Source organism: Rattus norvegicus, chromosome 17 (genome assembly GCF_021556685.1).
Source record: "Rattus norvegicus strain SHRSP/BbbUtx chromosome 17, alternate assembly SHRSP_T2T, whole genome shotgun sequence".
In the NCBI taxonomy this organism is placed as follows: Eukaryota; Metazoa; Chordata; class Mammalia; order Rodentia; family Muridae; genus Rattus; species Rattus norvegicus.
The window spans coordinates 41,787,542-41,810,000 of record NC_141550.1 but is presented as its reverse complement, the minus strand read 5'-3'; the positions used below and the strand labels follow the sequence as shown (position 1 = coordinate 41,810,000).

The following is a 22,459-nucleotide window of genomic DNA, read 5'->3' as shown; positions in this document are numbered from 1 at the left end:
GCCCTACGGGGTAGCTTCCTTCTAGCGCATCCAGCCTGCACTAGTTATTTTCCCGCCCAGCGGGACCAGGACTCAGTTTTCCAGTTGAGCGGTGGTTTGTTAGGTCTTTGGAGCGAAGCCGAGAGAGCATTTTTAAATTTGGAGACTTGCCTGGGTCATCTTCCCAACAAATATAATGTTCATTCCTTTTCTTTGTTGATTTGAACCGCAGAAAGCGTGCCGGCTCCGTGGCTTAGCTGGTTAAAGCGCCTGTCTAGTAAACAGGAGATCCTGGGTTCGAATCCCAGCGGGGCCTTTTTGTGTTTTTTTTTTCTGCTACTCGTTGCTGCAGTTCAAGACTAACTTCAAAGTGGTCGTCCTGCACTGCCCACCCATCACCAAAGTATTTACTCAAATTAGAAAGTTGGTTTTAATTTAAAAAACTAAATAAGTAGATAAATAATAAAAACTAGGGTTAATTAATTAAGAACAAATATATGCATTTCTTAGTGTTCATTTAACGTTCCACGTAATACCTTTCCCCCTAGCAAACACAAAAATTATCAGGGAAAACACACAATAAACACAATTCAAGAACTTTAGCACCTCTGGTTATTTGATTTTCTTTCTCAGGAATTCTTGAATAGATGTACTCTCACCATCTACCCCCACTAGTTTGTTTCTTTTACTTATTTATTTTTTAAACTGTTTTTGAAATTACTAGTAAATCTGTTGTGGAAAGCCCTGCAACACCTCTGACAACCAGATAGAACAAGCCGTAATTTATTTTAAAGTTCTATGATGCTCAGCTATTTGGGGGCGAAAACATCTGAAAACCTATCCAGGGCAACATCCTGTCACAGAGACTGGAACACAGAGACTAGAAGACAACTCAGCAGTGAGGAATCTTCCTCCAAATTCTGAAATACAAGGAAATTAAGAAGTCTGGAAAAAAATGTCGCTTTTACTCTCAGCTGAGTGTTCTCACCGAGACCAGGTAATAGAAACTCAAGGCACCAACCCCCTATTCACTTCCCTAGATCCACAGAATGAGTGCCAAGCCTGGTTTTATGGCTTTTGTGGAAACAAAAGAATTCTGATGCTCTGAGGAACAGCTTAGGAGATAGTTGCACTGAGAAGGCAGATTCACTGATTCACTAGATTTTTCCTCTCTGTCCACAAACTCCCTTTCTCCATATCCTCCAGTGACAGCATATCGATGTCCCCTTTTCTTACCGAACCTGCCTCATCTGCATCATACCACACGCAGAAACTAAGCACTAAGGTACCACTTCTATATGGCGGGTCTAATAAAAAAGATCAAAGGCACGGGGTGTTAAAATCACAAAAGGTTCTTCCAGGTGTTCCCCTACTTGACCACTTCATCCAAATAGCCTGCCTGCTCTTTAACAGTACAATCGGTGTTTTTGTTTGTTTGTTTGTTCGTTTGTTTGTTTTGTTTTTGTTGATCTCTAAGCATCTGCTCATAAGACTGCCTGCCAATTCTGATCTTCACCCAATTACTTCAGTCAATCACAGCAAGGTTCCTTCAGGCATCTGACATAAGCAATGTTCTTTCTCCAAAAGGAATACAAGATAGTCTATTGTGAGCAGATTACGAGTGGCCGTGGCCTCGGAGCAGGAATTCTCTGATTAGCACATTCCATTTTGAATGGATGTTTTATAGTCACAGAACAGCAACAACAAAAGTCATTAACCCATGTGCTTACCACAGATACCTTGGTGTAGATATTGGGCAAACAGATCATATCAAAGTGGGTGGGGCATCTCTGCCATAGATTTCAAATACTATATGATGACAATCTTAGCTTCCCGATCAATGAAAGGCAATCCTTTCCTAAGTTAATACGTTCAGTAGTCAATACAGAAACTGGTTGATGGATGGCTATTAAGGGGACTTAAAGATAGCTCAAGATCATTTTGGTTCTTGATCTTTAACATGCCAACTGCCCAAACCATAGAGGACTAATCATAATCTTCAACACAAATACATGACTTTTTTTGTGGGAACGTTAGTTCATACAGTAGAAGTGACAATTAACTTTTATAACAACCCATATGTATTTATTTGTCATAATAAAACTACCAACGCTTCATTTATCCTCAAATTTACCAAGAACCACTCTGACCTGTGTTTGGGTGTCTTGATTTACATTTTTGGTTTTGCAATTATTAGTTTTTGCAAATTTGATACAAACTAGGAACCTCAACTAAAGAATTGCCTCCGGGTTTGGGGATTTAGCTCAGTGGTAGAGCGCTTGTCTAGCAAGCGCAAGGCCCTGGGTTCAGTCCCCAGCTCTGAAAAAAAGAAGAGAAAAAGAAAAAAAAAAAAAAAAAAGAATTGCCTCCATCAGACTGAACTGTGGGCATGATTGATTAATGATTGATATGCCCATCACATTATAGGCAGAGCCACCCTGGGTAGATGTTTTGGGGAGCAAGGTAGTAGTCATCCTTCATCCATGGCCTCTGCTTCAGCTTCTGCCTTCAGGTTCAGGTCCTGATTTCCCTTGATGATGAATTGTAATCTGTAAACTGAAATAAACCTTTCCTCACCATGACCATGGTATTTTATCAGAGCAACAGAAAGCTAACTAGAACTGTCTTTATGTCCAAATATCCAAATTAAATTATTTTCTTAGAGGTTCTTTTTAAGATTTCTGTTTGACTTTGTCTGGCTGTAGTATCTAGTAACAACGGGCTTGCCTCAGCCTTCTGAGGGATGTACAAGGTCTGGCTTGGCCTAGCTGAGGATGACCTTGAACCTCTGATCTCCCTTTCTTCACTTCTGGTAAGTTTACAGGTCATGTCTTTGTAAGTCTGTTCACTCCCCGAGCTGGGTCCAAACCTGTCCTGTTCTCTTGTGTCCCTACAAACAAGCCCGTGTCTGACCATCAATAGTGTGATGGTTAATTTAAAACGTCAAATTGACAGCCAGTTGATTCTCCAGATTAGTAGGACCTACATAACTGAACTAAGTATATTGCCATCCCTAATGCGATAGGCTTGATCCAGTCTTGGCCTACACGTGGGGATGGTGTGGTAGGTTGGGGTTAAGTAGGTAGCTTCATGATCTGACTGATTTTATTAGCATCTGCTGTCTGGATTTTCAGTTCTTCATAACTGGACGGAACACTTGCCTTCCTTGTTTTCCAGCTTACAAACAGAAGGTCATGATAGTTCTCAGCCTCGATAATTGTGAGCTATGTCTTCATGATAAACCTCTCTGTGTATTTGTATTTCTCTCTGTTTTCTTGTATACAAGTAGATGATAGGTAGGTAGGTAGGTAGGTAGATAGAAGATAGACACACACACAAGTATGCACTCACGAGCACATGAACACACACACACACACACACACAGCACACACTCCAGTTCTGTATCTTTGGAAGATCTTAACTAGTTTAAGTACATACAAAACCAGAATCCTTTTTTATAAAAATCCAGACCAATGAGATGGCTTAGCAGACATCAGTGACAACAATGAGCCATGAATTAAGAGTTAACATTCAATGGATGAAGCAAAGAAGTGCAGGCCGACAGGAACCGGATGTAGATCGCTCCTGAGAGACACAGCCAGAATACAGCAAATACATAGGCGAATGCCAGCAGCAAACCACTGAACTGAGAATAGGACCCCCGTTGAAGGAATCAGAGAAAGAACTGGAAGAGCTTGAGGGGCTCGAGACCCCTTATGAACAACAATGCCAAGCAACCAGAGCTTCCAGGGACTAAGCCACTACCTAAAGACTATACATGGACTGACCCTGGACTCTGACCTCATAGGTAGCATTGAATATCCTAGTAAGAGCACCAGTGGAAGGGGAAGGCCTTGGTCCTGCTAAGACTGAACCCCCAGTGAACGTGATTGTTGGGGGGAGGGCGGCAATGGGGGGAGGATGGGGAGGGGAACACCCATAAAGAAGGGGAGGGGGGATTAGGGGGGATGTTTGCCCGGAAACCGGGAAAGGGAATAACATTCGAAATGTAAATAAGAAATACTCAAGTTAATAAAAAAAAAAAATTAAAAAAAAATAAGAATGAGAGGATCACTCATCCTGAATATGGGTCTTTGTTTTTGAGGCAAGAGGAGGCAAATAACACAAAGATCTACATAACAGCATTTTGCTGATTGTATGTTCCAGAAAAGCTTAATCTCATTGTCAGAATAAGTCAATGTTACACTGGACATAAGCATTGCCTAGGAAGGGATATAAAGTTGACAGAATGTATGTGTACAGGGGAGCTGTTTACAGGAAAGCTATTTACCCTGAGTTCCCTGCATTTAATTACACCCTAATATCTTTTCTTACAGCCAATTTTCAACATTAACTAGTGGTTTTTCTGAGATACAATGTAGACAGGAATTTTTAAAAATTATCCAGATATTGTTTCTATCCATCCCAAAATTATGACACCTTACACTAATGATGTAAACATTATGATTAAAATAGAGCTGTATTCATAAAAAAAAAAAAAAAAGAGTTAACATTCATCTAAATTTTTATGTTAACAGACAAGGAGAGACGAAAGAAAATACTAAAATCTCTACTTTTCAAGCTATTTTGTAAGTACTCGGTGTTCCACTGTATAGATAGAATGAGAAAGAAAAATTGTTTACTGAAGAAGGAAAAGGAAAAAGTTTCTGTAGACTGTAAAGTAATTAGGTTTTTAGAAAATGACAGCTGTCAGGAGTGGGATTCGAACCCACGCCTCCAGGGGAGACTGCGACCTGAACGCAGCGCCTTAGACCGCTCGGCCATCCTGACCCACAAAGGAACATGGCTACCTGCTCTTACTTCTACCTTAAAATTATACTCTCTGCACTCTTGCTTTTACTCAAGATTTAAGAACTTTTCACTCACAAATTAACAGTCTCTGCATCTAAGTGAACTGCCTTCGGCGGCGACTAACAATAAAACTCGGAATCCTTCGCCTTCTGAGCGGCGGGGAACGCGGTCCGGACTGCAGCCGTGTCTGCTCCGGGTCCTCAGCGGAAGCTCCCCAGTGCTCACCCGCTGGTCACTGCTCACCCGCTGGTCACACCGCTCATCCAGGACCCCTCGGGAAGGTGACATCCCCTCAAGCACACCAGTGGGTGCACTGGCCAAAAGCAAAAGCTTCTTCTTCGGGACAAAAACAAAACTGAAAACCAGAAACTGTTTTCCTTCTAAACCCGCCCAACGCACATTCTAGCAATCCTCGACAACAACGGATTTTTCAAATGCAAATCAAGTGTAACCTGAAGTCAGAATTTTTAAATGTGTTGTTGTTGATGTTGAGTCTCAGCCTTCAGGCGGTACAGTGTCCCTGGAATCTCACTGGAAGTCAAAGGAACTGGAGCTTTGTTTTCAGTCTGCCTTAGATCCAGTCAGCGAAAGAACCGCAGACAAATCGCTCTGGCTTTGTGGGCTTTAGAAACTGTTCTGCCCAACTCTACCATCACCCTTGGTTTTAGTTTTTGAGACCTAAGCATTTCATTTTGCTGCCCAAGCCGGCCTCAGCTTCGGAGCACTGGGCTCACAGGCTTGTATCACTGAGTCTAATCTAGAAACTACTTTTCCTTCTTTCTTTCTTTGTTTCTTTCTTTCTTTGTTTCCTTCTTTCTTTGTCTCTTTCTTTCTTTCTCTTTCTTTCTTTCTTTCTTTCTTTCTTTCTTTCTTTCTTTCTTTCTTTCTTTCTTTCTTTCTTTCTTTCTTTCTTCTCCTTCTTCTCCTCCTCCTTCTTCTCCTCCTTTTTCCTCCGCCTCCTCCTTCTTTTTCCTTTCTTTCTTTTCCTTATTTCTAGACAGTTTCTAGCGTTTAAATTTCATTGATTAAACACTGCTTAATCCCCTGAGACTGTGACTAAACTTTCCAAGCTCTAGATATCTAGATAGATGCTAAATCTTAAGTTTTGCTGTTTAAAACAAGATTATAGTTAATAACAGTGTATCACATACTTGACAATTGCTGAAAATTTTTAAAGGTTCTCACCACAAAACAAAAGTATGTGAGGTAACAGGTGTAGTTTGTAACTTCATTTAGCTTTTCCACAATATACATCCAAATATTTTGCACACCATAAATATTATCCTGACTTTCAATTTTAAGTGAGTTTAGGGGATAATGCCCTACACTGTGTATTTAACAGGCCCTCCACACGATTGTGAGGCACTGTGTCCTCGAGTACTATTTGAGTTAAACAAAATATTACTATAATAATATTTTATAATTTTTAGAGAAACACCTCCCCCCCAATATTAGCAAAAAGTAAGAAAAACTCATTGGAAATGCTTTTGATAACCCTCTAGGAGAGAGATTCTTCCCTGATCAATTAAATCAGGGAAGTCTAGGAGTGTTACCTAATACAGAATTTTAAAATTCATCATCATCATCATCTCTTTATGTCACTCCGGCAGTCCTGGAACTTGTTTGAGTTTTTAAGGGGCCCTCATTACTCGCAGAAACTCCATGTGCATCCGGATTTGAGAGCATGGTTTTAGGGTTAAGTTTTATTGAGAGCCTGAATCTTTTTTTAAGGATAAGGGGGGTAGCAAAAACATTTGTAACAATGTTCAAGACTGTATGGAACAGGACTCTGGTCCTGCTTTTAGTTTTGTTTTGAAACAAGGTTTCCGACAATGCAGGCTGGATTTAAACTACAGCAGTAGCTGAGAAGGATGGTGGACTCTTGATCCTCCTGCTTTCCTCTCCCAAATACTGGAATTACAGGTGTGTGCCCTCACGCCCATCTCCAGTTCTTTTTAAAGGCTGCCGTTACTGTAAAAATAAAGTGCCTTTGTTGGAGAATAAACCTCTTCATCACTAAGGGTGTGACCTACAGAGGTTAAAACTAGAACACAGGCAAGCAGTTCATGGTGTTCCCTAAGACTCTAATGCCTGTTCAGTGCTCCCATTTTTCCTTGAAGACAATGGAGAAGGGAAGCAGAGACAGAGCTGGTTGAAATCTGAAAGAATCCCCTCCCCTTTTATGCTAGTGCTTTAAAACTTACTTTGTAGCTCAGGTGGGCATTGAACTTGTGGTCCTCCTAGCTCCAACTCCAGAGTGCTGAGATTATGAGCATGCCTCACTGTGCCCAGTTCTGTGATCCCTTTTCTTTCTAATCTCAGAGTTACTGGCCCATATATTTTCTGTGAAGGTTTACAGATACATATTGTGATACACATCACACATTAAACACAGTGATGCGATTGCCTACCTTTCCTAGGCATTTAACCTATTAAGCATGCGTATGTGTATATGTGTATGGGTGAGCATGTTCTATGATGAGCATGTGGATAGCAGAGGACAATTCATTCCATCATGTGGGTCTCTGGGATTGAACTCAGTTCATCATGCTTGGCAAGTGTCTCTATCTGGTAAGTTATCTCACCAACCCTCCAAAGCATTTTTGAAAGGATGTTTTGATTATATTTCCTGTGGATTTCTACAAATAAAGTCTTTGAATAAAATGAACATACGTATTTATTTACTGAGATAGGATGTTACTATATAGCCTAGGTCGACCTAGAACTGACATATAGTCCAAGCCAGCTTCAAATATGTGACAATTCTCCTGCCTCTGTCTTCTCAATTCTGGGGAATACAGACGTGTGTCACCATTCTCAATTAAATTAATCCTCTTAAATCAAAGATAAATTGTACTCTTCTCCTAGGAGTTTAATATAAGATAAGCTGTATTAGGGTGGCTAGTGTTTGAGATAAAAAAGAGAAGGAAGACACTGGGTGCTGGGGACCTATGAGGTGATAGAGGAAAGGCCTGCTGCGGTTTGAATGTGCCTTCCAATTTTCATGTGTTTTGGAGACTTAATTGTCAAAAGTCATGTGTGAGGCAGAAGCAGTGTTAGGGATGGAACTCAGGACTGGTGCAAGGCAGGCAAGAACTCTATTGTGCAGCTGTCCCTCTTGGCACCTCTGGCAACATGGTGGGATTTACTCACCAACAATGTTACCTTAGTAGGGATAGAAATGAAGCTGCCTTTGAAACAAGGCTGAGGGCAGGGAACCATCAGCATGGTGGCCATTTTGAAGGCAGTTTGATCATCATGAGTAGCTCCCATCTCTGCCTGTTCTGGTAAATCTCCCAGGCCCAGCTAGCTAGGCCCGGGACCATATAGAACAACACTGTTGTAACAGCACATTCCCAGACATCATTCATTCCTGTTTCAGTTTAATCCAGTCCCTCTTATTGGGATAAAGAAAGAAAAGTTCAGGGGCTGCCTCGGCAAACAGACACACATTTCTTTCTCTTTCTTTATTCAGTAACATTCTAGAAGCCAGGAAAATACAATAGAAGTGGAAGAGCTTGGATACACACACAGGCATTGACAAAACAAGTCCCATACAAACAGGAGGACATTGGAACACACACAAATAGGGACAAACTGTCCAGCTGTGTCGAGCATCATGGTACAACTTTGGGGACTCTAAGGCAAAACAGAATGCAGGGTACCTGGGTAGGCTGCATTGAACAATGGCACAGTGTGGAACAGGATGGCAGTGGGAGGGAATGAAGGTGTCTGTGAGGTGTTAAACATTGCAGTGAGGGCTGAGGGAGCATGCAGCTCCTGATAAAACAGCAATGCTACCTAAGCATGCCGAATGAAAGCTAGTGTGGTGGAGATGGTTGTTGCCAGCACTTGGAAGGTAGAGGCAGGAGGATCAGGAATTCAAAGCCAGTCTAAGCTATATAGTAAACCTCCATCTTAAAACACACACACACACACACACACACACACACACACACCACACACATACCACACCACACACACACACACACATACCATACACACCACACACCACACATACCATACACACCACACACCACACACACCACATACCACACACCACATACCACACACCACATACACATACCACACACCATACACACCACATACCACACACACACACACCATACACACCACATACCACACACCATACACATCACACACCACACACACACCATACACACCACACACCACACACCACACACACACCATACACACCACACACCACACACACACACACACATGCACCATACACACCACGCGCGCGCACACACACACACACACCTTTCTAGTGGAGTCAATAATGTGAGGTTGGATTGACCTTCAGGGAAGTCAAGAAAGAGGAGGACATATAAAGAAGAACAGGACCTGGGGTTGGGGATTTAGCTCAGTGGTAGAGCGCTTGCCTAGGAAGTGCAAGGCCCTGGGTTCGGTCCCCAGCTTCGGAAAAAAAAAAGAACCCCTCCCCCCAAAAAAAAAAAAGAAGAAGAGCAGGACCTAACACCCGTAACCTGGAGGGTTTGTTTAAAATTTTCTCCTCTACTATAGCCCTGGTTCTCTGGCCCCATTCATCTCCCCTCATCTCTGTCTCTTGCTAGCTTGCTTACAGTGCTCTCAAACAAGCAGAGGCCAGTCTCCTCCACCCTATAGAACGTGACATAGAAAACTTAAGATACAGTGTTCAGAGACATCCTAAAAAGAGGACAAAAGACCATAAAAGCCAGAGGGGAGGGAGAATGGCTGAGCAACTCTCTCTTCTGGGCTCTTGTAATCTTGTAATCTCACAGGTGCTAAAACTGGCCCTGTCAACAGTTAGCCTTGATAGGGGAGGGGCTCATGTGGCTGAACTTTGGCTGCTGATTGACTGTAGGAGAGGGGAAATCATTGTATTCAGTGACATCTGCTCTCTAGAGCTCAAAGGAGAGCCCATTAAACTCAGTGGGTCAGGTTTGAAGTCAGAAGGGGGTGTTGATGAAGGGAGGGGAAGGAAGGGGAGGAAATAAAGGAAAGTGAGAGTAATTAGAATGCATTATATACATGTATGAAGCTGTCAAAATTTTTAATTAACAAAAAAATGGGATATAACTGAAAAATCCTAGGGATAGGATAAGTGTATCTAGTTGGACCAAATTCACTTCATTTGCCTGTCACATCTCCTCTAAGTCCCTTTATAGGATTTTAGGCCAAGCTCTTCCTTTTTTAGCATCCTGTGGTTTGGTTTTGTTCTCCCTTGCCTAAAACCTGTTGTCCCACATACCCCTTTTCCTGATGTCTCTGCCACAATTCCATACCAACCTCTTGGTTGCCTCTTGGTCCCTCAGGTGATTGTACCAAGTCCTCCTATATAGGCTCTGGCCTGAAGGACTATGAGCACCAGAAATAGTTTAGGAATCAGCTCTCTACCTCCTCAATGTTAGTACAGAAACAAACTAGGATAGCCCTTCTTCCTGCCTTGTCTGGCAGCAAGATACCACCTTCCCAATGTGAATTAATCTCCATCCAACAGGAAGAAAGAAACAGGACTGAAGGAAGCTGGCAGCTAAAGCTTCAGGGCATTAAGGAGTAGTCAAAGGAAGGCAAACTTGTGAAGCTGGAATATTTGTTAAGGTGCTGCTTGGCTAGGTGAGAAAGGTATCAGTTTAGAATGGAGACTATCTTTGTCTCCTGAAGTAGAGCCTTCCCCCAGAGGGGACAAGGGAATGTTGTCCTGGACATTAGCAATGACTGTGATTTTCTCAGGCACATTGGCGGTTGGACAGATGGTTAGGGGCTTTTTACCACAGGACCACAGACAAAAGAAGGGACGGAGGGGACCAGAGAAAGAGATGCTAGGGAAAGCATAGATAAGAGATCCATCACTCATGTTGTAGAAGGAAATGTCTCCTAATTCATAGTCCAAAAAAACCCCAACTCGGCGAGGGGGTCCTGCCAACCGGAGAGGGGTCCGGAGTGGGGTGAGGGCCCAGTACCCATTTCCATACAACTCCACAGCCCAGAACCCATTATCAGGAGTCATGGGGTCAAACCCTTTCTTCACCACATTCTCCCTACACACACCAATGGCCCAATCAGTTCTATCTCCCACCTCCACCTCCCAATAATGTCTCCCTGAAGTAAAGGTCTCACGGCCCAACACGCAGGGCCAGGAGTCAAATCTCTCTGGTCTATCAGGCAGGATCTGACGTGAATCTTCCAATCGAACCGACTTTGAATCTTCATACAGGAAGAGGTGGGGGTGAGCTGTGTCTGGATCCAGAGTCACATCAACTGGAGGCAAAGAGAGACTGCATCAGCCTGTCGGGTATCAGGACTACTAGACCTATCCCTCCTTCCCAGAGACATAGAAGAGCTCTAGAGCTGTAGGGGAGCTGTAGTAGGAGTCCCTACATGTAGCAGGGAGCTATCAGGCTGCTCATTAGCTGTCCTGTCCAGCCCCATCTCTTACTGGAAGCTACAGAATGATTTAAATATCATCAGGGGTATTGTCAAAGGAGCTTTTCTGCTAGCCATCATCGGTGGTCTCCAGACCAAAAGCGCTGAGACCATTCACTGTCACCTTCCCTGTTTCTATCCTATTACTGTGGAGGTCATAGGACTGTTTTTGCATTCAAGCCTCACAGGTCTTTGACTCCCAGGGTAGGGCTTCAGAGACAGTGAGGAGCTCAGAACCACTGACCTTCATGAAGGGCAGTCTTTTTGCATCCTGAAGTGTAAAAAAAAAAAAAAAAAAAAAAAGAGAGAGAGAGAGAGAGAGACCATCAGTAGAGGGTTAACAGGTAGAAAAGAAAAAATCTTGTGACTCAAAAAGAAGAAGGCCACTTACTGAGTTCTTCCAGAAGCCTCTCTGGAAAACAAAAACAAAAACAAAAACAAAAAGGCTTTTTTAAAATGGGAGAGAGGAAGGAGGAAAACCAGAAGGAGAAACACATAAAGGGACACTCTTTAATCTGTGGTGCCCTGGTGATAGGAACACTGCCTGCAAATCAGGAACAGAAATGCTGCCAGCAAAATAAAATAAAGTATAAAAATAAATAAATACAAACAAACAATACTCCTAAGAAATCATCTGGAAGTTTCTCCTGGCTTAGGACTTAGGACCAGATTTTTTTTTTTTTTAAGATTTATTTATTTTATTTATAGATGGTTGCAAGCCACCATGTGGTTGCTGGGATTTGAACTCAGGATCTCTGGAAGAGCAGTCAGTGCTCTTAACCACTGAGCCATCTCTCCAGCCCTTAGGGCCAGATCTTAATGATAAAATTCTTCCTGGGAAACGGAAAGAGAGTGTCCAGAGAACTTAAAGCTAGACTGTGAAAGAATATTAGGTTTACAATGACAGTTTGAGCTGATTCTGACTCTGCCGGGGTCATGAGCCGTTTTCTTCATATTAGGTACCTGTGACTTTAGAAGGTTTATAATTCCCTCCAGCCTCAGAATTTTAAAATCCAGCCGCTTCCTGTTGGAAGTCACTCAAACAGGCCTGAATCCAACCTTCCCTGGAAGCTGTGACACAAAGCCCTTCCAGACACTGTGACTTACCTTTAGAGCCAAATTCCTTCTTCCGCTCTCTAGATCTTTCCTTGTATAGTTTCCAAGTGAAAAATATGGACCCGATTGCGAGAAACCCTAAGGCCAATATGACAATAGCCAAGGCTACTATCCAAGGAGTCAGCCTTGGCAAGAAGGGAGCTAAAAGACAAAATAAGACAAAAACAAACAACAAATCAAAAAGGGTATTGGTTGGGAACCGGAATAATTTCAGGTTCTCTCCTGGTACCAAAGAAGGACAGAGATGCTCTTGGTGCTCTTGGTGGCCTCCCACCTCCCATGGCAAGAATTGCTCCTTTGTGCTAAGCTTTTCAGAAGGATTTGACCCTGGGCCAAAGCAATCACTGAAGAGCCAGTTTGGGTAAGAACATGTGAAATAAAAGTTTACAGAAACCCCTTGTTAGCCATCCATGAGGTCCTTGAGGTAAAAAAGGAAGTTGGCTGCATGCAGGACAGAATGGGAGTTATTGACCAATAAACAAGGAATGATTCCTGGTAAACCTAAACCACAGGTAATAAGCTGGAAATGATGAAGCTTCCAGGAGGAACTTAGAGGTCTTTGGCCATCTATACAGAGCTCCATTGTGGAACAAGGAATGGAGGAGAGGTTCAGGGAGGGCACAGTCAAATCAGAAAAATAGTTTAGTCTCCCTGCTTATTGAAGGAGAAGGGTCGAATCAGGAAGGACCCCAGAGGCAAAGCTTCTCTGTCACCTGTTTCTCTGGAATAAATCTCTGGAATTTTAATGAGATTGGTCTAGTGGTGGTGTGTGCAGACCTAGGGGAAGAACCCAGGACCTTCTGCATGTCATACAAGCACTACATACATCACAGAGAAACAGCCCACTTCTCAGTATCTTTATTCTAATTAAGTCAGTAGGGCTTCCTCAAGTCAGCAGGCAAGAGTTGTAGAGGAAGATGTAGGCAATTTTACCACGATGTCCCTTCTGAGCAGGGTCCCAAGTCATATTACCCTGAGTCTCTGTCGCCATTAGTACACAGCACTAGTTCCACTGACCTGGTAAGGAGATCTCTACTTCCTTCCCCTGGCCAAGGAGGATATTCTGAATGCAGCAGGACATATTCTTTATGGAGTTGTCTCTGATCATCATAGAAGCTGTCACAGTGAACAAGCCTTCCGTATCAGGATTCCTGGACTCTGATGTGGGTGGTAGCATCTCTCTGTTGGCTGTTCTCCACTGTACCTGAGGTTCTGGGTACCATCCAGAGGAGGTGCACTCCAGCTCCATGTCTCCATTCTCTTGAACCTTCATACTGATGTAAGGATCTGAGCCCACAGCTATTAGAGAGAAACTGACCTTAATCTTTCAGTGGATGCTTTCCTGGGAACATGATAATCTTCCTTTGAGAAAGACAGAGAGGAGGCAAAAGTAGACTGGGGCTAGGTAGGATTCCTCTAATCCTAATCTTCTGTATGAAGACTGTATTAATAAAAACAACATCTTATATATTATTAGAGATGGAGCCTTACTGGGATCACACCCTTCAACACAAAGAAAAATCTGATGAGTAGACATAGAGGTGCTTGTCCAACCATCAAGAACAGCAAGAACAATGGCTGAAAGGTGGCTCTAAAGTCAAGAAAGCCCTCTATGGTTAGAAGTACATAACATGATTTAGAGGATGAGAGGACTATGGTAAGAACGTTTTAGGATGGATGAGAAAGTATTCTCCTTCTTAGATTATCATGTACCTCAGAATGGCCTCAAACAACTGAAGATGACCTTGAACTTCTGATCCTCTTGCTTCTACCTCCCAAGTGCTAGTATTACAGACATGTGCCACCAGAAACCATTTTTATACAGTGCTGGAGATCCCACCCAGGGCTTTGTGCATGCTAAGCAAGCACTCTTCCAACTGAGTCACACCTCTACTCCCCACAAGACTATAATCTTGAGAACAGAGTTTGGAATTTTGTTTGGTTTTGTTTTTCCCCCTTGAGGTTTGTTGTTAATAATTTAACTTTCCTTTACCTAGGATGCAGACTCAAGAATTTTCTTAAATGGTTTCAACCTCATCTTTCCTCACAGAATTATGCCCCAACAAAAGTCAACACAGGGGACACACACTGTAATCTTAGCACTTAAGAGGTGGAGGGAGAAGAATCAGGAGTTCAAGGCCAGCTTCTGCTATGTATGTAATGAGTTCAAGACCGTATCTCTAAGACAGAAGAGAATGTTAGTCTAAGCACCGGCGAGGCTGAAGCAGGTGGCTTTCTATGAGTTCTAGGCCAGCCTGGTCTGCAGAGTAAGCTTCAGCAGCCAAAGCTACATAGTAACACCCTGACCCAAAACAAACAGCAACAGAAATTCAGCAACAACGAGGTTAACATAAAGTTACCTTTCTCTTTTATTTAGTCTAAATCTTTTTTCCCCTCTCTTTTCCTCCCTCTTTTTCCTTCTCCCCTCTCCCCTTTCACAGTTCTACAGGATACAGAAAAATGCTGGGCTGTAGAGAAGTATCCTTAAACAACACCTCTACAGTTCTTCCTATTTTAAGCTAGTGTGTATGTATTTTATGAAAATGGCCATCATTTATTAAAAGATAATAACAACATGGAGATTCTAAGTAGCCAAGGTGAATTTTGAACTTCTAATCTTCCTGCCTGTATATCCCAGTTGCTGGAAATACAGGGTGTCACTAGTTGAAATATCATACACAAACACACAAGTGTGTGTGTGATTATATACATATGTTTATATGTATATAAACATGTATACATTATATAATTGTAAGATGCCCTTCCCTAAAAATGACGTGAGAGTTATATTTGGTACATTATATATGGCAAAACATGGCAATGTATTTTTGAGCTAGGAGTACAATTAAGTTGATTCCTTTCCCAGCACATTAAGAGCAGGTGTAACATTTGCCTGTAATACTGTACATGGGAAGAGGAGATAAGGGGAGGAGAGTAGAAGCTCCCACATGGTCTAGCGGTTAGGATTCCTGGTTTTCACCCAGGCGGCCCGGGTTCGACTCCCGGTGTGGGAACTTTGTTCTTTTAGGTTGGTTTGTTCGATACAAATGATTCTAGCACCTGAGAAAAAACGTTAAAGCTTTCTTGAAGCTGTGGAGTTTTGAGACAGACGTGTCAGCTCCTTTCACAAAAGTAGCAAATTAAGTACCTAAATAAACGAGAACTACCGGAAGGGATTATCTGTGTATTATGCACACTAGTCTAAAATATAGAGATTATTTTATGAGTATATGATGCTTTACCATGAACAAAATGTTTTTCTCTTCTCTCTTCACTCATTACCTCGTTGCAAATTCTTACTGGATTTAGCTCTTTCTCGTTTCAGAGTAGGAAAAATGGAGTGGGAGATTTGTTTGCTTTGGATCACTAGCAAGGAGGGAAATTAGAGCTCAGTGTATTCTTTCCTTATTATCTCAGAGAGGGAGGAGGGACTTTGGGTAATATGAGCAAAACCATTTTGGGGTGGATCAAGAATTTTCTCAGCGGTTGGCGGCTCCAGAAGCAAGGCATACACCTGGCCCAGGGCCTGAACAGAGATGAACAGCTAGAGAAGGGAGCAGCTGCAAACTGGGCTCTGCCCTGTGTCCACCAACAGGAGCCTGACCCTCACTGTAACTAATGAGAACCCTCTGCTGAGCTGAGGGTAACCATGTGGCTGCTGCTTTCCTTTCTTCCCAAGTCTCCCAGAATGTCTCATGTGGCTATCTATTATTTATTAATATTAATATTATTAATATTATTATATTATTATATTATTGATCGCATGGCTGTGGTATCCCATTTCTTTCTTGCTACACTGTGGTTAGACAGTGCAGCTATGTCTAGCAGTCCTCAGGTAACTATGCCTAAATTTTGTGCCTTTCTTCCTTCACGACAACAGTACCTTTAAACAATGAGGAGGTCATTCCTCGGTGTCATCAGTTATAAATGGAGAGACCCAAATGACAAAATTATAGTTTTAGTGAAAACGCACTCTCCACAGGGTGAGGATATGTGGTCATACCATTTCCTAAGGTAAATAAAATCCCAAATAAAAACCTCCTGTGTCAAAGTATCACAGGGTGGGTGTGCCACGATCTCACCGAGACAGTCCGATGCTGAGGGACGTGTTGGGGTCTTGCTGTCCCACCATTCTTGTGCTGGTTTGGGGGTTAAACCAGCACATGACAACAATAGTTAGACTAGCTATCTGGGACCCTAAAATGCTCCTTCATTCACATCTCCACAGTAGCTTTTGCAGAAGCAGCATGCCCAGTTGAAGGGCCTCCTAGACCCTTTGGAAGGTGGCATCTAGACATCGGTTTGCTTTTGAGTTTTAAAAAAAAATAATTAAAATTTTTTATTCCTAAAAAAAAAAAAATTTTCGCAGCGGACCACACTCTGTTAGGGTGTGATGCTCACCACAGCCTTACGTAAACGTGAAAACATACACTGGCATACAAATTGACTGGAACTGGTCCAGTAAATTATGTGTACCTTGTAAAAGAATATAATAGCCAGATGCAGGGGTGCACACCTGAAATCTCAGTACTGTGGTGGTAGAAGCAGGAAGATGTCCGGAATTATACAGCAGATATTGTCTCAAAAAACTGAGTTAAATTAAGAATGTTACGTATTTCTTGGACGGAATCATCCTGTGCTAGTGGGGAAAGTGCTAAAGATAATTAGAATAAGGTATCTACAAGAACGACATCTCGCTCTACATCCTGCTTTTTTAGCTGAGTTCCTTCCCACTCATCTCCCACTCTGCGCCGGCCCCGCTTGTTCAAACTCAAAGTAATTTGGAGAATGAACACAATGGTTCCCAAAGTAAGAGTCTCTGCGCTGAGTGACGAGGCGACGCATCCCCTCTGTACCCACCAGCCACTTTGAGATGCACAGCGGCCTCCTCGGAGTCGTCGTTGTCTTTGAGAAAGCACCGGTATTGCCCCTGGTCGGAGACCCTGACACCTCGGATCCGCAGAGTAGCGAGGCCGTCTAGGAGTCTGGCTGTCACCAGCGTCGCCCTCCCGTGGTACTCGGTCATCTGCTCGCCCTCCTGCTCCTGGCCAGCCCGGTACAGAAGTACCGCTGGCGACCTCGTCTGTCGAAACCACAGCAGCTCCATTTGCTCTGAGCTTGCGTTTGGGGAAAAGCGACAGGTCAGCTCCGCATCTGAACCCACTACGGCCAGCACTGACTCCTGAGGTGCAGTCACATTGAAGGGAGCTGCTGTAATAAACAAGGTCAGATGGGACAATGGAATGGGCTGGAGGACCTACAGACCAAACTTCTTGTAAACTAAGGAACTCGGGCTGGCTACTATTCCTTTTGTTCTGTTTACTTTTCAGACTGGATCTCATAAATCCCAAGGTGGCCTCCAGCTCACTATGTAGCCTTGAGTTCCTTGATCCCCTTGCCCTCAACTCTCAAGTGCTAACATTATAGGTGTACCACCACCACACCCAGAGTTCCAATTCCTTTGATTTAAAGGAAAAACAACTAGGCACCCTATGTAACTCTGGATGTCCCAGCTATCTCTGTATAGACCAAGCTGGCTTTGGCCTCAGAAAGATCTGCCTCTGCCCACTTAGTGCTGGAATTGCCAAGTCTGCACTATCTCCCAGGTGGATTTCTTTTGAATTCACTGGATTGTGGTGGAAGTCTCCACCAGGAGCCAAACCGGATTACAGATGTTTATAGGAACTTTCCAACTGTGCAAGAAAGAGAAGGCTAGAACAGAGACTTACCTGAATCCAACGTAGGTAGCTGTAGGACTGTAAAGGTGAGCAGACAGACCAAAGGACAAGAGTTGGTGGGAACTGCCATTTCTGAGCTTGCTGGGGCAATGGGGTTTGCCAAGAACTTCAGGCTGGGAGAGAAATGGTCAGGGCTACAAGCGCCCTGTTCTCCACAAGTTTCTTCCAACCTGGAGGGCTCTTTATTTTCCCTGCAGGGTTATCTTCAGTCCATGTTACAACAGTGCCTACTCTTCTGTAAATCTGGTCAGTCAGGCAATTCCGTCCTACAGCCCTCAGTTGACTCCAGAATAGAACTGTAAGGCACAGCTGTAGATAGTGAAGATATTTTGGAATCTCAGTATTTACACCACCACCACCAACAACAACAATGAAATAGACTCGTGTCAAGTAGGATACTTTGCTGTTCCTATTCAGAAGTGGTAATGACAATAAAGCCTCGGAGGTAGAAATAGAGAATGGAATGAAATGGAGGAGAGAGAGAGAAAGATGGGAGGTAGTCTTCACACCCGTAAGCCCAGCAGCACTCAGGGGCATGATCTCTGGGAGTCACATAGTGAAGTACATACAATCTTGCCAAAGTCTAAGAGAAAGGGGAGAGGCAGAGCTGAAGAGCTTGAGGAACAGAAAGACCAGTTCTGAGAAGAGACAAAGAGAGCTGTGTTATTCTGTGGCTCCCTGAGCTGACAGTGAAGCACCTACCGACTTCAACAGTCCCAGAGGAAAAGGGAACCAGAACCACAGTGAACAAGTGAAAAGGGCTGTTTGTCACCCTAGGGCCAAAGACAGAGCTTCAGAAGGAAGAAGGCTGTGTGCTGTTAGAGAAGCCTGCCCCCAGATAGCCAAGTGTATTTACTTGGGGTGGGGGGAGGGGCCGCTTTTAAACATGTGGACTACAGATTGGTGGTTGGGTAGTTTGGGTTTATCGTTCTCAGCTAAGAGGACAATATATGCATTAAAGAGCTGGACTGAATATAGGGATTGGGGACAAAGAGAAAGAAGGCTTGAATAACTGAAATGAGACATGAGGCCATCAGCCAGCGAACTTACCTCTGTGGCTTCAGTTCTTTTAACCCATGTACATTCAGGAGTTAGGAAGATCATTGCAAGTTTAAGTCCAGCTTGGGATACATAGCAAGGTCCGGACTTACAAGAGCTACATATGGAGAACAAAACAAAAGACAGTGGGATGTTTGTTTGTTAATTTTAAGAAAAAGACTAATGTTAATAATACCTTGTTTGAATTATGCTGAGTTGGAAGAGTATTTGAAACAAAATGGGGAACAGAATAGGAGCCCAGAACGTAAATTCCTTTGTCGTTACATCTGTGAGTAACTAAAGAGTCCACAATGGTTCCAGCTCTCCATGGTTGATCTTTTCCACAAGACACCTTCAGGAGTGTGGGGCTAGGAGGCAGGATTCCACTGGATGCCCACCTTCAAGATGGTCTAACTGTGCAGCTCACAAGGACCTTGAGCTTCACCGTGCCAAAGTCAGCAATTCCTTATGGTATTTACTTTATGTTTAGTTTTCCTGCACAATTAATAAGCTACTAAGTATATATTTGCCAAGATTGTGAGGATTTTTAGTTCTTTTTCTATTATAAAGAATGCTTCTTGGGGCTGGGGATTTAGCTCAGTGGTAGAGCGCTTACCTAGAAAGCGCAAGGCCCTGGGTTCGGTCCCCAGCTCCGGGGGTTGGTGATTTAGCTCAGTGGTAGAGCGCTTGCCTTGCAAGCACAAGGCCCTGGGTTCAGTCCCCAGCTCCAAAAAAAAAAAAAAAAAAAAAAAAAGAAAGAAAAAAAAGAATGCACTTGGCATTTGGTAGAGGGTCCATCTAGTATTCATGAAGCTCTGAGTTTAAACCTAGCACTGCTTAAAATCAGGCGTGGTGGCTTACACTGGTAATTCCAGGTGGAGTTAGAAAGAGCAGAAATTTAAAATCAGTCTCGAATTTAGGAAGTTTGAAGCTCGTCTAAGCTACTTGGCACCCTGTTAGGAACTGTACACGGCATCCTTCAACAGTTCAGTTGGTAGAGCGGAGGTACTGTAAGAGTATCAATCTAGAAATCCTTAGATCACTGGCTCGAAGGAGAGTTGTTTTGCCATTCAGATGGATCTACCACCATGTATGTTTTCTTTGCTACCTGCTACCTGGTAGGTAGCAAACAGTAAGTAACAGTAAGTGGTTTTTTGTTTCTTTGTTTTTAAAGGGTAGGATAAAGTTTTGAAAAAACACACAGTTAAACAAGCATGCTAGTGTGTGCTTCTATTCCTAGCATTTGGGAGGCAGAAGTAGGAAGATCTCTGAGAGTTTGTGGGCAGCCTGATTTACATATCAAGTTACAGGACAACTAGAGCTATCAGTGAGAATCTGACTGGAAAAAAGAAGCAGGAAAAGACAAAGAAGAAATAATAGGAGGAAGAGGAGGAGGGAGGAAGAAGAAAATAGAAAAAGACATGAATTTATGTGTAGCTCTTTGTTTATAAATATGATAACTACCCGATACGCTGTTTGATCCAATTCCATAAGTAAAGCTATTGAATCAAAGGGCATAAACATGTATGTTATCAGTGACCTTTCCTACAATATGGAAAGGACTGTAGCATCTACCAAAGTGTCCTTCAGGCCTGCCAGCAACAAGAGGTATTATCTTACATGTTTATATGAAAATTAATGAAATTTAGTCATCATCATCATCATCATCGTCATCAGTAGTAGTAGTAACAACAGCATAAAGCCTTTGCACTATAGCAAAACTGGTCATTTTTCATGTATTAGCTAACCACTTGGTATAATCTAGACTGGAGTCGTCCAGTCCAATTGCTGTCTATTTTGAGGTCTGTAGACTTTTTAGAATTTAAAGTTAATAATTGTTAAATATTTGGAGTCTGAGGAGATGGCTCAGCAGTTAAGAATACTGGCTGCTCTTGCAGAGGACCCAGGTTCATCTCCCAGCACCTACACAGTAGCTCACAACTGTGTGTAATTAAAATTCCAAGGACCTCCCAAGTATCCACACACACATGACAGACTTACATGCATTCATATAAATTAAAAAAAATTTTAAAGTAAATTTTTAAAAAATTTAAAATTTAAATTTTAAAGTAAGTTCTTTATATTTTTGGCAATATGCCTTCCCAATTTTATTTAATTTTTAAAAATTATTAAGATTAAGACCAAAGCTAGCTACTCCAGTTGGCCTGATGGGCTGCCAGGATGTATACTGTTTCTATGCATGAATCTGGTTTTATTGCTTTTTGCTTAAAATTCTCTGCATGCTAAGGACTGGCATGAGGACTTAGAATGTAACAGTCACTGTATGTCTGAATGCCAACCAGAAATGCCACGCTCATCTTGTTCATACCTACAGGAAATATATATTATCAAAATATCCCTTTCAAAACTTTAGTACTGATTTCTTGCCTCATCAGCTGTGGGTAATTTGTATTTTTAAAATGATTTATACAATAAATTTAAATGTTCCATCCTATCTTATCAGACTAAAGAACAAAAAAAAAATTTTTTTTTTTGGTTCTTTTTTTCGGAGCTGGAGACCGAACCCAGGGCCTTGCGCTTCCTAAGCAATCGCTCTACCACTGAGCTAAATCCCCAACCCCTAAGAACAAAAATATTTCTCCAATAGTTGGGCTGGAGAGATGTTTCAGCAGGTAAGAACATGGACTGCTCTTGTAGAGAACCTATGTCAAGTGGTTCATGACCACCTATAACTTCAGCTCCCAGGGATCTGACACCTCTTCAGACTGCTGTAGCATCTACACTTGTGTGCACAAACCCACACTGGAGCACACAAATAGATACACAATTAAAGGTAATACAAATAAATCTTTAAATATACCGATGATCACTAGATCATTAAAACAGGTTTTTGTCTGTGTAGTTTCATCACTTGGGACTTGGAACCATGGTGAAAGCTGGAACCCTTAGGCTCTGTAGGAAGAGACATAATTAGGATGACCATTTGAAACAGACAGGAGGAGGCTAATGCAGGAGCATTGCTCTGAGTTTGAGGGAGGTTTCCCTGGCCTACAAAACAAGACACAGACCAGCCAGGCTACATAGGGACACTGTGTCTCAAAACAAGAACAGGAGAAAGACAAATGGATGGGAGGAGGGAAAATACTGAGGTAGTCCAGGGCATGTTCAACCTGTGGCCCTGAGCTGTGTGTAACACATCTCTCCAGCGTAACTGTGAATGAGAGTCAACATAGACTCATGAGGTCATTTTGTGCTTTCCCCCTCCTCCAATGTGTACTTTGTAGATGACAAAGATGTTTCCATTGGAAAAGGTTGAGGTTCTCTTTCTGTTCCTGAATTGTTCCACTAGCAGGCAAAACTCGGAATTGGTGTGGTTACTCAAA

General features: G+C 42.6%; 1 protein-coding gene and 3 non-coding genes across 4 annotated transcripts; 2 read left to right on the top strand and 2 right to left on the bottom strand.

Annotated features, from left to right (window-relative positions):
- Nucleotides 1-221: 221 nt before the first annotated feature.
- Nucleotides 222-295, top strand: Trnat-agu5 (transfer RNA threonine (anticodon AGU) 5). The gene has a single exon. It is a non-coding gene; the product is annotated as a tRNA-Thr (tRNA).
- A 4,392-nt stretch (nt 296-4,687) lies between these two features.
- Trnal-cag9 (transfer RNA leucine (anticodon CAG) 9) lies at nt 4,688-4,770 on the bottom strand. Its single transcript has one exon. It is a non-coding gene; the product is annotated as a tRNA-Leu (tRNA).
- Nucleotides 4,771-8,253: 3,483 nt separating this feature from the next.
- Nucleotides 8,254-18,901, bottom strand: Btn1a1 (butyrophilin, subfamily 1, member A1). Its single transcript, NM_001170337.3, is given in 8 exon segments — nt 8,254-11,058; nt 11,468-11,494; nt 11,615-11,635; nt 12,331-12,480; nt 13,357-13,638; nt 17,200-17,550; nt 18,069-18,190; nt 18,780-18,901. Coding segments are annotated over 7 exon segments (1,575 nt in total). The 5' UTR covers nt 18,148-18,190; nt 18,780-18,901; the 3' UTR covers nt 8,254-10,393.
- On the top strand, nt 15,282-15,353 carry Trnae-uuc10 (transfer RNA glutamic acid (anticodon UUC) 10). Its single transcript has one exon. It is a non-coding gene; the product is annotated as a tRNA-Glu (tRNA).
- Nucleotides 18,902-22,459: the final 3,558 nt, after the last annotated feature.